This window comes from Anser cygnoides, chromosome 13, assembly GCF_040182565.1.
Source record: "Anser cygnoides isolate HZ-2024a breed goose chromosome 13, Taihu_goose_T2T_genome, whole genome shotgun sequence".
Taxonomy (NCBI): domain Eukaryota; kingdom Metazoa; phylum Chordata; class Aves; order Anseriformes; family Anatidae; genus Anser; species Anser cygnoides.
This window is the reverse complement of record NC_089885.1, coordinates 3,570,382-3,585,969: the sequence shown is the minus strand read 5'-3', so window position 1 is coordinate 3,585,969 and position 15,588 is coordinate 3,570,382. Positions and strand designations below refer to the sequence as shown.

Sequence of the window (15,588 nt, the reverse complement as noted above, 5' to 3'; positions counted from 1 at the left end):
GATGGTTTGTTTAGCCAATGGATAGAGGTTTAAATTTAGTATGATTTGTATGTTCATGTTACTAGTAGTAGTACAAATATACAGCTATATAACCTTTACTTTTTCTTTTTGTATTCGTTGACAGGAACCTTCAAAGCACATGCAAATGTTTCAACAATCTATTTGACATTCATTTGGCGGTCTCAGCACATTTTCTGATATTTTGTCCTTTCAAAGTAGCAGTAATGAGGCCATCCTAGAAGGAATTCCATTTTGACAAGAAAGTAAATGCATGTATGTTTCTCTGAATTATAGCACTCTGCTAAGTATGTTACAAGTAATAAATCTCATAATCCAAAGATAAAGGTCAAGAGAATAATCCTGAGGTCCGATTTGAATCCTACTGAGGCTTGCTTCTCTGAAGTGGGAAAAAGGCTTGTTCAGTACCATAGCAATCTACTAATTTTGTTGGTACCATTTAGGTGAACTGGGATACATTTCTTGAGTTAGTCAAGTGCTGCTTGATGATCTGAGTGGAGAAGTCATAGTGTTACATTCTGTGTTACACTAAATGGGAGGTAGGAGTCCCTCTGGGCTTTATGCTCTTTTTTTTTTGTTGTTGTTGTTTTGTTTGGTTGGTTTTTTAATCAGAGAATCATAGAGCATTCCAAGGTGGAAGGGGCCCACAAGGGTCATCAAGTCCTGTGTTTTTTTGTTTCATTCTCAAAAAAAATAAAAAACCCACAAGAAATAAAAGTAAATCCAAAAGAAAGATATGCCTTAAGCTTCCTCTTCCCTTCATTGTCCTTGAAAGAAGGGAACTTGCCCAGTTTAATCAAATAAAGGAGGAAGCTGCTCTACCAGCAGGCAGTAATGTGTTTGGGAAAGTTGTGAAAGGACCGGATGCTGCTGCACTGGTGCTGTAGAGATTGAGAGGCATGTGTGTGTGTTCTCCCTGCCATGTGATGAAGACCTTGTGCCACACCAGAGAAAGCGAATGGGATGGAAGGAGAAAAGGGAATATGCGCTATGGAATGAAGTGGGAGTCCAACAACACACACATCCATATGTGTATGCCTCTAGTACAGTTACATCTGTCTGGGTCTCGCTGTCCAGTGATTGACGCAGTTGTGCAGTGACTGAGCTTCTCAGATATTAAAGCTCTTAACCTTGGTATAATGTAAGAAACTTAGCATGGCTGGAAAAGGAGGTTCTCTGTTTCACAAACTACAGAGAAACTTTTTTTTTGTTTTTTTTTACTGGTCATTGAAAAGGAGTCAGACAAGACATAATTACCGAAGGCTGATTTACAGTTCAGTGTTGTTAATCTTGCTCGTTACTTGCCACTGATAGTAGTAACAGATAAAGATTATTTTTCTTTTTTTTTGGATGTAGTCAACTTGTCTTTTTTCAATCTATCTGCGCGTCTGGATCTGCTCCCCTCCTTAACGGCACACATGGTAATTACATTTGCTTTGTAATCTCCTCTTCTCAGATGCTAGCCTGAGATAGATTAACTCATGTTAGATGTCTTGCTCTTCATAGCAATGACTATGGACTGTATAGTAAGGACACTATGGAGAGAAAAAAGCTATAAAGAGAAACAAGGCATATTCAGCATGGTGGCTTGTACATGCACAAAATGCTGGTGAGCAGTGCCTAATCAGGTAGGTTTGGAGGGAGTCAAGCATCCTTAAGTGTCTGAGATGGCTGCAGGTGTTATAAATGTCAGTAGTGCACCTTGCTTCTGTCAGCCTTTGTGCAGCATGGCTCTGGCCTTCATACCATGAGTGATGCATGTTTATGCCTGAATAGCCTTCTCACAAAAACTAAAACCAGATTTAAGGGGAAGGGGCTGAAGGCACGTGTTTGTTTGTTCTGCAGAAACATGGTCCTACTTGTGATCAAGAGTACTGTGTCAAAAAATAAGAAGTCATTTCAGTATTCTTAAGCCTACTAGTAAGAGAAAGTGCAGGTGTGTTTGTGTAATTCACTTTGATTTGTCTACTTTTTGGAAAACATATATATAGAGAGATTTTGTGTACATGTATGTTCATATGCTTCTCTATACACACCTGTTTATCTCAGGATTACAAATTTTAGAGCTGAGAGAGTCCTCCTTATCCAGGAGCTGTGTGCAATTCCTTGAGAAATTCATGTTTGTGTAGCTTTCTGATGTATGTGTATTGATACAATGCTACAGAAATATAATGAAAACTTTGGTCCCAGAAGGTTGACTGATTCCTTTTTCACTTAGTTTCTGGATTAATACAAAGCTGTTTGTTAACAGAAATATTTCTTTGCAATGGTCACACTTATATTATGGTGATGTATACAGCTTACTAGGGGTTTTGCTCCACTCCAGTTTGTTTATGAGATTCTTAAATGCTGACTGTAGGTGATGTGGGATTCATGGAAAGAATATTCTTTGTTCAGGTAGTCCTTTAAGTTTGGAGAGTGTTCCTAAACTTGCGTGTCTTCCAAGGATTTCTGGTAGTTTCTTGTCTGCAGTGTTAAAGACAAAAGTGTGTTCAGGTGGAGGGCTGGTTAATGTGTCACAGGTATTCTTCTCTTCTGTTAAAGGTTCTTTATTTATAGATGTCTAAGGAGAGGCTTTTCCCATTCTCAAGAGAAGGCTAACTGGTAACAGTGCAAGACGTTGAGTGTATTGTGTGTGCTACCAAGCAGAATTTCGTTCTGGCTATTAAGTATTCTACTAGTCTTACTTCCTGCTACTTTATGTGAGCAACGTCTCTATAGCAGGCAAAAGAATGGCAAAATACATTTCTAAATGCTGTGCCCCCCTCAGATACAGTTACTTTAGACATTTGGCTTCCCCTTGCTCAAAAAGGAAGAGCACAGTTGCTGAAATTCCACACTGACTGTCAATATTGCTTATGTGATCATGTCTTTTTTTTTTTTCCTCTCTTCCCTAAAACAGCCCACTGTTTGTAACGTGGAAGATTGGTCGAGATAAACGATTGCGTGGATGCATAGGTACTTTTTCCGCCATGAACCTGCATTCAGGACTCAGGGAGTACACACTTACTAGGTAAGATTTTGTTTCCTGCAGCCTTGACTTAAGTACTTAAATACTCTACTGGGGAGTTGATAGGTGTGTTTTGGTTTGCTTTTTTTGGCTGTGTCACTGTACTGATCAATGAAAACTTCTATCTCCCTTTGCTAAACATCATTGTCTGGTTATTTGACTACTGATGCCATGGGATTATGGTTTCATTTAAACCATAACTTGATCCTTTGTATTATTTTTACTGGTTTAGAAAACTACTCTCCAGTAGCTTATTGTAACTGACTGTTGTAGTATTTTTTTCCCAGTGCTCAGACAAATTTTAAGCTTAATAGTTAATGTGAGGGCAGAAGACCAGAAAGTCAGATTTTGGGATTATCCTATTCACGCTTCTAAAACAGCAGGTATTCTCACCTCTTCTCCATCAGGTGCTTCCAATCAGCTGCAGTTAATTTAATGCTACAAATTTCCATTACATGTTACTCTTCAGATACATCCGAGCCCCTGAGTGGGAAGCTTCTGGATGAGGGAGGTAAGTGATGATAATCCTTCACTCCCCGGCAGCATAATCCTTCATTTTTTTTTGATCTACACCTAAATTCATTCACCTTAATATTGTTCCATTTTCTTTGCATAGAGTGAAAACTAATCAGTTTACCACTAGAGCTAGTAGCAAGCTTTCTACTTTAAGTTTATTTTCTAAAGAATCAATGGAATTTTGTCCACTCAGTTATAATAGACTGTTTATGGTGCTTTAAAATAGAAACTATAATCAGGCATGTAAATACCTCTAAAATTATCATCACTTAAAATAGTTGGTGCCTCCAGATCACTTTAGATTGGAGGCTTTCCTCCATTATGGGATCTTCCTCTTTGCTGTTAAAGCATCGTGTCAATCCCAGTATTAAGTAATATTAATATGAGGAATGTTCTTTCTTACACGTCTCACTAGTTTGTTACAAGCTGTTCATTTTTTGCTTCTGTCTACTCAACTTGAAGGAATCAACTGCTGGAGTTCCGTATAAACTTCTCAGACCTAGTTACTTTTATTCTGTTGGCTTTATTATGTGCTGTGGAATGTTTGCTTGTGTCCTTTAAAACCTCAGCAATCAAAATGGTCAGTGAGAAGCTTAAACTCAAAGCAACTCCTCTGTTGAAGGTTAAATGTCTTATAATCTTAAACATTAGTGAGCCAGACTGGAGGGGGGCTCCTCCAGCCCCCTGCAATAGAATGCTTTTCATTCTTCACAGTGCCCAATCCAGAACAGTGAGCTTGTACAGAAAATTTCCCTCAAAGACTAGGAAGGAGGTGATAGCCAAAAAATAGTTTTACAAAATGATAAAATATAAGAATGAGGAAATGGAAATGTATCAGATATCTCTTACCAGAATGGAATTCTCACACTTGAAGCTGAAAAGTAGCTGTTTGAAATCCTTGCAATTGTATGATGTATGCAAACAGCAGTATTGCTAATAGATTATCCATTGTCACAAATCAAATACTGCTGTACTCTTGCATAATTTTAATAAATGCTTAAAAGATTCCCATTGCATCATTTTAATTCTAAAATCTGAAGTCATAATATATGTGAAGTGATGCAAAAGTAAAGGGGACTCAAATATTTTCAGTGCAGTATTTAAGTAATGGCCACATTCTTTGAAGGTTATACCAAGCTATCCAGAGGATAATTCAGTAATATTCAAGAGAAGAGAAATGAAACTACATACAAACATATTTTTCTAAAATTGTTGCAAGTAAAATGTTATGCTATTTTGTGGCATATAGGATTTTATTACCTTTTATATGGAGCCTTTTTCACATGGATTGCACCAAAAATATTTCCTCGTTTTTAAAAACAAACAAAAAGACGACAACAACAAAACAAGTAAAAACGAAAGAACTCAGAAATTACTGCTGAAGTGTAAAGTTCCTATTTGAATTTACTAAAAAAACTGTTCTTTAATCTCAGTCATTATTTAAAAAAAATAGATAGGGATACCTGGAGCAGTTTCCTTCATGGCATTAGTAATTCCAGCTACAGGGCTTCCAGCAGAGAGCGTTTGAGGAATAGAAGCAGCTTTGAAACGCCTGTGGACTTCTGGAGTTTGGAGCTTCACAAGCCTTGCCTGGAGGTATCAGAAACCAGGGCACTGTAACTTGATCCAACAGTATGTGGGCAGTAGGCTCTTGCAGAAGATAGGGCAGTTCCTGAAAGTAAACAAAAACTTCTTCAGGGGTGGCAAAATTAATCAGTAAAGTAGGTAGTATGAATGGGCTCTCCATTTCAGAAAGTGGAACTTGACCAAAATTTTCAGTCGAGGATACAGGCAGATATTCTTCTGACTTTATTTTACTTTAACACTGAAAGGCGCTTTTCTTCAGTTACTCTGAAGATACAGCATTGCTGAAAAGAACCAAGTTGTCTGTCTAGTTCGTTCTTACCTTTTTCAGCACCCTCCATGGAATTGTGGCGAGTTCACATCAGGCAAGTTCACATCATTACCAATATACTGAATAGTGCTTAGAATCTCAATAAATCAGAATTTCCTTGATCCTAGTAGTGATCTCTAATTGTATATTGCGTACAGTGTGTAGTGTATGCACCTCTACCTGTGTATAGCAGTATAACTTCTTTCAAATAACAATGATTGTTTGTCTGTGGTTAACAATTTCCTTCTTGGGACAAGGACAAATGCACATTTATAAAACCTTTTTTTGGTCTGTATACAGAAGCGGTGAAGAATTGTGACCTAGTATGTTTCTTTTCCCCATTTTGAGCTCTGTAGGTTGTTATGCTGGTATGCTAGTACATTCTAAACAGGAAATTTATGTAGAATGATTCATCATTAATTGGATGCATCTGCCTAAGTTGTGAGGAGGGATGAGAATACCCATAGTTAAAATGCTAGTGCTGTATTCCTAATAAAATCTTAGAATTCAGTTTTCTCTGCAGTTATATCAGTGACACAGGAAGGAAGTGTCTTATTAAAATCCTTTGCAGAACGTTATGAAAATATAGATTCAGAGTTAGTGACTTCAACATAATTTTACTAAGAGGTTAGTTGAATAAAATATATCCTTTTTCAAAATGTTTCATTGTATTGCATATTTAAATTAGGATGTAAGAAGTTTATAATGGGTAAAATAGTTCTTTAGACTGAATGTGTGAATATCCCATCTGAATGCATAAAAGTAAACCAATCCAGATTATGAAAAATACCTTGTGTTTTCCAGCTCCTTCAAGAAAATACACTGAACTTGGAAGCAGGTTACCACAGATTTTCATAACAGGTTGATAAACTACTTTCTTGTGTGTTCTGTTCAGCAGTAATACTTTAAATTTTGGCACTGAAGTTTTAAACTCCTGCTCTTTTACACCTGAGATACTGAATGAAATGGTTTCATTTATTTTATATATTTTAGTTATTTTTTCCAGACATTTCATATAATTGGAAGTCATACTTCACACTTAGATCTAACAAGTGTAGTTGTATCAATTAAGTTTTAACAATTTTTATCATGTCAAGGCTAGAATATGTATATATTTTTTTTCCTTCCCCATATAAATATATATATATGTATACATTTTCCTCCCTATGTATATATATATATGGGGAAAAAAATAGTAGAGAAGAGCCAAATAAAGAGAGACTGATTATATGGATTATATGACACACAAATCTCATGTCAGCAGAAAGCAATGAAATGAAACTACAGGGCTGCAAGCCTTAAGTGGATTAGCATAATGGCTGAAAACCAGATTTAAATTTTCAAGTAACATGTAAGTCACCATTCTTAACTAGCATAGACCTGTCTCTACTGACTGTATGATGTAATCAGTCTTTTTGTTGTGTGTTCCACCTGAGAATTACGGCTACCTTCAGACATTCAGCCTCGCTTCCATAGATGTGGTTGGTCAAGAAATGCAAACAAAGAGGGAAGCTTGGGATGAGAAGTTTAAGAATGAAGGCAATGAAACCTGCAGCCCAACTTTCTCTTAATTGAATTTGGGTGTAGAGTCTACATGACTACTGGTGACCAGTTCACTACTAGTGACTTCTATTGCCCAGTATTTATCAACGATTTCAGGAGTCAGTCCTTGCTGCTGCTATATCGCCTGCCTTCTCTCCATGAAAAACTCTGTCCCCTTCTGCCTGTCCCACACAGGAAAGCTAAATACCCAACTACAAGACTACAGTATGGCAAGCGTGTTTAAGGAGTAAAATAAAAACCAAAATTGAATGACCAATCACATTAAAATAGATGTTGGCCTTATTTAGTTAAGATTAGAGGCAAGTATTTGTACAGACAGGGCATCTCCCCTCTCTGTTGAGCCTAGCTTAATTTCTGTTTAATTCCTGTTTGTTTTTACTAATCATAGCCTCATCTGACCTTCCCTCTATCTTCCCGCACGACCCAGCACTAACTTCACAAAGCCCTGACTATTGGGCAATGCTGCTACGGATGAGGATAGTCATTGCTGCCGGCCCAGGGCAAAGCTTAGTCGTGTTGCTGACTGTAATTTTTGAACGTGGGGAGTGGGCGGTGTGCGGGGGCATTATATATGTTTGACTTCTGTGAACAGGGAAGGTCACAACAGAAATGTCAGTCTGAACTAATTCTTGCCAATAGCATTTCACGTAACGTTTCAGAGTGCATTGTTGCTTCAGTGTTGCCCATTGATAATACTTCGCAGGTTGTGGTATTGATTTATAGCAGACAGCTTCTGAAAGTCAACTTTTTTTTATACAATTACTGCTCTGTGTCTGGTGTCAGCCAATGCAAAATGCCTGATAATTGCGAGGCGAAGCTTACGCTGTCACTTTCAGAGTTAAATTCTGCAGAGCGATGTCAAGTCTTCTCAGCCTGAACTCGCCAGTGTTGTGCTATTCTTGTACGTTCAACATTAAAGCCAGGAAGCATAATGGTGCTTCTGTTGCTTCCTTTTCGTTTATGTTTCTATGAAAAGCAGGTGTGCAACAGGGAAGCTGGCTGGCAGATGGAATTTCTAGCATCTGTTGGTTGCCTCTGAGTTTTCAAGGTCATCTTAATGAGGCAGAGGGCACAGGCTGTGCTGCTGCTATAGGATGACCAGCAACAGATGGAGAATCTCAAGGTGAGAAAATATTCTTAGGGAGAGGTGCGGTAACATAGCTCTGTGTCTAGTTGAGTGGATGGACAGCCAGTGCCTCCCATTAAGCATATGAGGAGCCAGTGGCAATATACATTTGGAATTTGTAACTCCTAAATCCCACTTACCCCGCATGACCCCATTTAGTTAAGTTTTTAGTGGGGTTGCAACCTATGAAATCCACTCAGCTTTAATAAACCTGGTATACATGCTGTCAAATCCATTTGAACCAGTGAGGATACAGGCAGCTGAGGCTTCTTGGGTAGTTGCAGCACGTCTTTCACTCATGCCATCATATCCCTCACTGAGTGGCAGTCTTAGCAAGTCTGCACTGAGGAGTGATTTCAGAGCATCTGATGTTCCTGGGGAGGTAATGAAGTGAGGTACCGAGCTGATACTTAAACCTCAGGTGTATGGCCCTAATGGAAGTTCAAGGATACTAAAGGAGTTGTAGGACTGTTTCTCTGCTAATCTATACTGTGAAGCCCACTGAAAGTTTGGTAATTGAGGATGTTGCCGTGATATGGACAAAAGCTGTGTCTGAAAGAGATTTAGAAATTTGTAGGCACTATGACCATGTACTATGATTTCTCTGAAGGGAGGAAGGACTAGCTGGTTCAGAGGAGGTGGGGCTGTACCTGAGGAAACAAGAGGCCATATCAAGGAAATACATGAACTTAAACTAGTTTTTACTAGATTAATTCCAAAAACATCTTCCATCATAACTCAGAGATAAAGTGCAAGGGCTAAAGATAGGGCATCTTAAGGTATTTTGTTATGTGGCCACAGGATTTGTCAGCTGAGTCAATTGCCAAAATACGAAATAGTTGAGATGGTTGTGTTTTACTAGGTGCTTTTACTCATCACTAAATTTGAGGTCTGCTGGCCTGTATTGTGCCTTTTTTTTACCTTTGCGTGTAAATGATTTGCAAAGGTAGCTGTGATTTTTCCCCTTTCCTTACAGGCTTAAATGAGTTCTATTTTTAAGTCCTCAGTGGTTGTCACACTTGAGCCACATGCTGTTTCTTCCATCTTTCCCCTCACATACACAAAACAAAGTGCAGGAAATGAAAGAGAAATTCTATCACAAATGAGTACATTCCAATTAAAATCAGTAATGGGGGGAAGAAGTACTTAAGGTGATCTTTGTCAAGTATAGTTAGACATCGTTTTTGTAAGAAAATGGATTCCTTAAGTTTCCAAAATTGGAGTCTAAAGGCAATTTAATCAGGTTGTTCTAGTGCATGTGTGAGGTAGGATGTATACAGAGATACAATCTCTTTTATTGGACTGATGCGGTTGCATAAAACTAGATAAGCTTTTAGCTTACAAGCCTTTCCATAAGCAAGCTGTTAAGAGATCCTTTTTAGTAATTAAACCTCTTTTCTTTTCTTTTTCTTTTTAGTGAGGCAAGTTAATACTTTATTCTGCAGAAACTTCGTCAGGTTTTGATTGTTATTTTATGTTTTCTTTTGGCTCGCCCTTAAATTTACCTTTGTGTTCCCTTCTGATTATCTTTTGAAATTATAACTTAGCATTCGAGATGTTAATATAAGAGCATAGGTGGTCCAGAGGTGGTCTGAACATTCGTAGTGTTAGTAAAGATAAGGTGCATGGTGTTAACATTCTTTTTTTTATAATCTTTATGAAAATTGCAGCTGACTTAATAGAATTGTCTTAAACTCCTAAGTCAGAACTGGGTCGAAGTATATTAAGGAAGTTCAGCAGTAAACTTTCCTTTACAAACTGTTATTTATATATATATATATGTGTGTGTGTGTGTGTATATAAAATAAATGGTGGGGTTATACATATATATGGTGGGGTTGACCTCCAGAGGTATTTATTAATAGCCTTAACCCCCCTTATTATTATCCAAAATGCTTAGTTAAATGCATAGTTTAAGTATGATCGCTGCTTCTAGTGAGATATGAAATGAAAATATGATGTATTGGCACCTTAATTTTTAAATGATGTCTGACTACCTTAATGAAATTCAGGCAATATTATTGTAACAATGCTATACAGACTCATGTTTTGCCTGCTGCATTATCTGTATAGAGATTAGGTTTTACTGAAACGTGGAGCTGTTCATATTTCTAAATCTCATCTTAGACCATAAAAAGTTGTTGCTGAACTATTGTAGACATGAATTTTGCAAATAACACCACTTTAATTTGGGTAAATCCTCAGATCTGTCATAGTGGAATATAATTGTTTAAGAGTAAAATGGATTATGATGTAAACTCACAATAGCAGAAACGCCAAGTGAAGTACACAAATTTGAATTTATTGAGCCATGCTTAGTTATTCTACGTGAGTCAATTCAGTAAGTCGGTCTGTAAATGATTTTGTGCATACAGTGCCTGGTCTTTATTTCAGGGAACTGTTGCTTACCAGAACTGTCTCCTGCCTTTTTTTCAAAAGGACAAAGCTAAATACCATACTGGCTCTAGAAACTGGGGGAAAAAACCTTTTGCTTTAATGATGGGTTAAATGTTTCTCCTTATTTCATTAAGAAATGAAAATGAAATAATGTTGTTGTGGAGGGAGAAGGAGCGTGCCTTAGTAAGTATGCTTCTTGCACATTATGTGTGTGGGGAAATAGTAATTTTGCCTTTTTTTTTTCTTTATTAAAAACATATTGGTTTTGTAATTGTTAGCTTATTATTTCTGAGAAAACCTTGCTAGACCTGTGGACCTAATGGTAGATGATGGTCTGTTTCCTTAGCAACACTTCCTGAAAGAAAGCAAAGGAAAGCACTACAAAAAGGAGGACGGTCCTTAGGTTGTTGTTGTTTTTAGGAAAGGAGGAGTGCATAAAGATGCCCTACCAAAGCTTTTAAATACATGGAGGGTTATCAAAATACTGGTAATGATTTTGCTGGGAAAACTAAATTAAAGAATATGAATTGTTAGGTATGTATGTGGGGGGAAGAATGCATTACTCCGTTTGGTAGGATAAACTTATTCTGAGAATTGACTTGTTTATGAAAGGTAATGAAGGATTTTGGAGAAATGGAATTCTAGAATTCAAAGTGATCACAGAATAGCTGTATCTGTCTAAAGTGGCTCAGGGAAGCTTGGAGGTTTTCTGCTGAGGTTGTCGTAAGTGCTAGGTCTCAGCCTTAGGATGTAGTGTAAGTAAGGAAACTCTGAAGTAAAATACTTATTTCATTGTCATATTTTTAAAAAATGCAGTTAAAGAGAACATGCATTAAAACCCAGGAATTTCAAAAATGTGCTTCTTGTAAAATGCATGCTTTGAAAAAGCCACGAATAAGCAAGTTGACTTGCATTAGTTGAGGTAATTTGTAGTACTGGGCATAAATCAGATATTCCTGAAATTTGACTGAATGTGAATGAGTAACTGGGGACAATCCAGCAATTACTCAGACTTTCCAGATGGGTTTCCAGGAGGAGCCATGTCATTTGTGACTCTGGGCTTTCCCACGATGCTCTTGTCATGTACTTCCCACACAGTCTCCTCCTTTTATGTAAAGAAAATGGTACACACCCTGTGAGTTCAAAGACAGAGGTCCAGGTGAGTTGAAACACTAGTTGGGTTGAATGTCAGATTTGTATTTGACTTTGAGTATTACTTGACATAAGTAATCGGGAAGGAGGGTGGAGTTGGGGAAACTGGCCACCCTGGTTTTACTAGTAAAGCTTAAAACTTCATTGCCAGAATTCTTCTTTTTTTCCATTACTTGTATGAATTGTTGTTGTTACTCCATGGTTTTTGGACAACTCTTTCATTTTGTTGTATGATATTCTTAGAGAGAAGGTTGTTCAAATCATTTCCTAAAAAAATCTTTTAGAATGGAAATTGTTTTCAGTTGAGAGTTTTAATCACTTCTTAAACGCTACAAAGGCATACCAGGTTAAGGGCCAGTGCTGGGGAGTACCAGACACAATTGTGTGTTGACACAGAAGAGAGGCATAGATACAGAACGCATCTCCCAGCAGTTGTGTTTTAAAAAAAAGATTTGGAAACTTGTAGCTAGGATAGAGTAGAAGTTGGCACAGAAGTTACCTGCTTCTGGGCAAGCTCCTCTCACTGGCTGTTCTCAGCTCCACGGGAGATGCTCATTTTTAATACTGAGTAAGGGATATTTCCCACCACTTCATTACTAAGGAAGAAAAAAAAAGCTTCCCACTGCACATACTGGCCAGTGCTAATATGTGCTAAACACGAGCAGTACCTTAACACAGTTTGGCTCTCACTTCCAAAGGCATTGGAAACTGAGGTGCAGCTGTGGTATATTAGCTACCTGGCACAGCAGGAATAAAGGATGTGTTTGGCTCAAAAGCTACTTTATGTGAAATCTCCTGTTTTAATAGACACTATCAGGGATTAAACGAGGTCAAAGGAAAAAGAAATGTTTCTTACACTTAGAAGCTGTGAAAATCTTTAAACTCTGTAGCTTTGTGTGGGAGGGACTGTGGGAAAGGAGTCTCAATTAAAGTTTTCAGTCTGTCAGCACCTCCTCCATTTAGGTGTTTTCTGATGCTTGCTTTTGAGCCTGTATTAAAGAAGCAGCAGCACGAACTGGGTGTGGGGGACTGGGTTCCAAAAGCCCTCATTATTTCTGTGTACTTCAACACAAAAGTCGTGAAGCTTTTAAAATCTGATTGATACTTATTTTCATAGTCCAGAGTAAATGAGAATTAAAATGCTATTGTAAAGTACAGTGGGATTTTATGGTGTTTTTAGATAGTGCCAACAGATGCTTGTTTCTAAAAATCATTCCAATTGCCACCAGGAACAGAGAAGCTATGCCTTGTGTCCTTTACAGAGCTGTACAGTTGAGGTAATAGAAAAGCTCTTGGAAGAAGAAATGGCGTATCTGCTTCTGGTTTGACTTAAGCAGCCACATAAAATGCTGAAGAAATTCTGAAGACACCCAAGTCTAAACACACCTCTGATTCTGAGGTTCTCCATAAGTCTCATAGGCCTCAGCACGCTTCATTATTTCTGCTTTTATCATCTACATATTTCTGGGGATGATAACCTTGAATTTAAAAATGGCTGTAGTGCTACTATTCATTTGATGCTTTAAAATAGGATGGAACCAATTTTTTTTTTTCTAACGTAATTTTAAAATACAGTATTAGGGACAAAAGGAGCCCAGGTTAGTTTTTTTTTTTCCTGAACTGTTGATGCAGTTTTCAAATCATGCCGTTTTCAAATGTACTTTGTAAAAGTATATGGATTGATGTATGTACAGTCCATAAAAGTGTGTATTAGTGCTATCCTTTATTTTAGAAACAGAAATTAAATGTCGACTTCTTGGCTGTGTAAGTAACAATGTATTGACATAGTTTCTAATTCATCTAATGCTGTGAGAATATGGAAATAAACAGTTCCTTGGAAACATTTTTGGAATAGACATCTCCATATAATTTTAACATCACAAATTTCTACTTTTATGTTAATTTTCAAAACTTCTAATTAAAACTTTTCTAAATCTAATTCTGTGTGTTTTAATAAGCACACTCAGAATCACTTTTTGACCATAGTGGATAGCAGTTTTTTGACCATCAGTGCCAATTTGCAGGCTACAAAATCTGTTAGCTTGCATGCTTACATTAAGGTTTGTTGTTCTGATGCAATGGTGTAATGTTTTTTCTCACTGCATATTACTTGTAACAAAGGGCCAGCAGACATGCCCGCAGTCTGTCAGGCTGGACAAGTACACACATAAATGACTCCCACAAGAACTTAGGGAACTTGTACAGATGTTAAGGAGTGCTCTGATGAGCCTGAGTACAGCTCTTGGGAAATTCCCCATCTGTCATAAGCTGCAGGCCCAGCGTCACTGAAAAAGGCCTTTGTGATGATGGCAATTACTTGGGTGTTGTGTAAATCAGCATCTCAAATAAGGTTTATTAAACTTATAGCAGCAAGGAAGTGTGACTTTGTTAATGATGTTACACCTTCTTACTTTTTATCGAGTTCTCAGTTGGTTAAATTTTATTTGGTTTCCTTTGACAGGGAAAGGAAGAAAAGCTCTTGGTTTTCTGAACACTACAACTTTTTGATACTTCCAGCTTAAGTAATTCTAACGACTTTTATTTCTGCAATACCACAAACTGCAATAGATCTCATGCTATCTGTAGCATATGATTCATTTGCCAGTTTAGACACCAGCCTAACTACTAGTAACAATTTTGGTGTTTCATTCTTAAACAAAAGCCAGGTTAAAAATACATTCACACTGGTACATTGAAGTGACTTGTCTCAGTTTAGAAGATGACTTCTTTTTTCCTGTATGAAAAGTGGCTGAAGTGGGAATGATTTAGAATAAAAAGTATATCTAGCACTTGATCAGAACGTCAGTAATTCTTTTTCCTCAAATATTGGCTTATATTTCGTTCAACCGAAGTGCCAAAAAACTGGAAGCCAAAAATGTTTAAAGCCAAAATGTATTGACTCAGTTGTATGAAGGTTGAAAGAGACTTGAGTATCTGTGTTTTAAAATTAAAAATAAAAAAAAGAGAGGGAGGTAGCTATTCTTATGAAAGACAATTAAAAGCTTTTTCTGTTATCTCTCGGCTAGTTATTTCCAGATGTTATTGGTAATGCCCCACAGATAGCACGTGGGTTCTGCTGTGAAGAAAAAATGCTTATATTTATGAGCACACAGAAGGGAAAAGGGGAAATATAATTTTAAAATAACTGAAAGGTCACTGCAACCTCAGTCCTCCAACGGGGGGGTATCGCTGCTTTTCACCAGAATCATTTTTATGTGTTCTGTCAAAGAATTGTTGCTGGTTTTGTTTCTGTTCCCAGAAGCTTCTACACAATTTGCAAGCTGGTTAGATGGCCCTTTCTCATCCATGCTGAGGATGCATTCTGCAGTTTGCTCACTTAGCTACAGAGAGGCTTTTTTTCCTTTGACCTAGACTGCTAATCCCTCATTGCAAAGAGCAGCAGCTGTGCTTTGTCTGCGGAGGTCTCTGCACTGCATGCAGCCTTGTTTGTTAGAGCAACCCCTTCTTTGTGTTCTGTTTTTTCAGATACTGAAAGGGTGATTTTCTCTTTTCTCACTCAACAAACTGTCTTCAGGTTTGTGGAAGTCTACAATACATAAGTATTTTCACAAATGTAGGTTTACAAGAACTGCTATGTAGAGTTTCACAAAACTGAGTAGAGTAAGTTTTGCTGATGTGCAAGAGGTAAGCCATTTGTGAGCTGCTTTTTAGAAAGGGGATGAAACCTATTTTCATTCAAATAATAAATATACTTTAATATTATATTTAATATTAAATATACTTTAATATTATAAAAATACTTCAGGTACATTGAAGCGTAGCTGTAATAGATATAATTAAATATAAACCATTTTTGTGTTTCTTGTATCTTTATTCAACATTGAATAATCAGATGTCAGTTGCTCTTGGGATAATTTGATCAGTTAAACTTCTCTAACTATATATGTATAA

At 37.3% G+C, this 15,588-nt stretch overlaps 2 protein-coding genes across 15 annotated transcripts in view; one reads left to right on the top strand and one right to left on the bottom strand.

The window, feature by feature from the left end:
- AMMECR1 (AMMECR nuclear protein 1) overlaps positions 1-15,588 on the top strand; it is a 104,544-nt gene that overhangs the window by 58,586 nt on the left and 30,370 nt on the right. For 6 of the 12 annotated variants that reach the window (XR_010834743.1, XR_010834744.1, XR_010834745.1 and 3 more), the window contains exon 3: positions 2,921-3,031. Coding sequence is in view for 2 of the 12 variants with exons in the window: in XM_048070633.2 (XP_047926590.2) it covers positions 2,921-3,031 (111 nt within the window). In the remaining 10 variants the exon portion in view is untranslated. Of the gene's footprint in view, positions 1-2,920; positions 3,032-3,435; positions 3,540-6,242; positions 6,300-15,162; positions 15,212-15,588 lie in introns of all 12 variants that reach the window. The other 6 variants (XR_010834748.1, XR_010834749.1, XR_010834747.1 and 3 more) reach the window with 4 other exon arrangements.
- TMEM164 (transmembrane protein 164) overlaps positions 5,009-15,588 on the bottom strand; it is a 93,185-nt gene continuing 82,605 nt past the window's right edge. For all 3 annotated transcript variants that reach the window (XR_007165791.2, XM_048070640.2, XM_048070643.2), the window contains one exon: positions 5,009-5,216. Coding sequence is in view for 1 of the 3 variants with exons in the window: in XM_048070640.2 (XP_047926597.1) it covers positions 5,031-5,216 (186 nt within the window). In the remaining 2 variants the exon portion in view is untranslated. The remainder of the gene's footprint in view (positions 5,217-15,588) is intronic.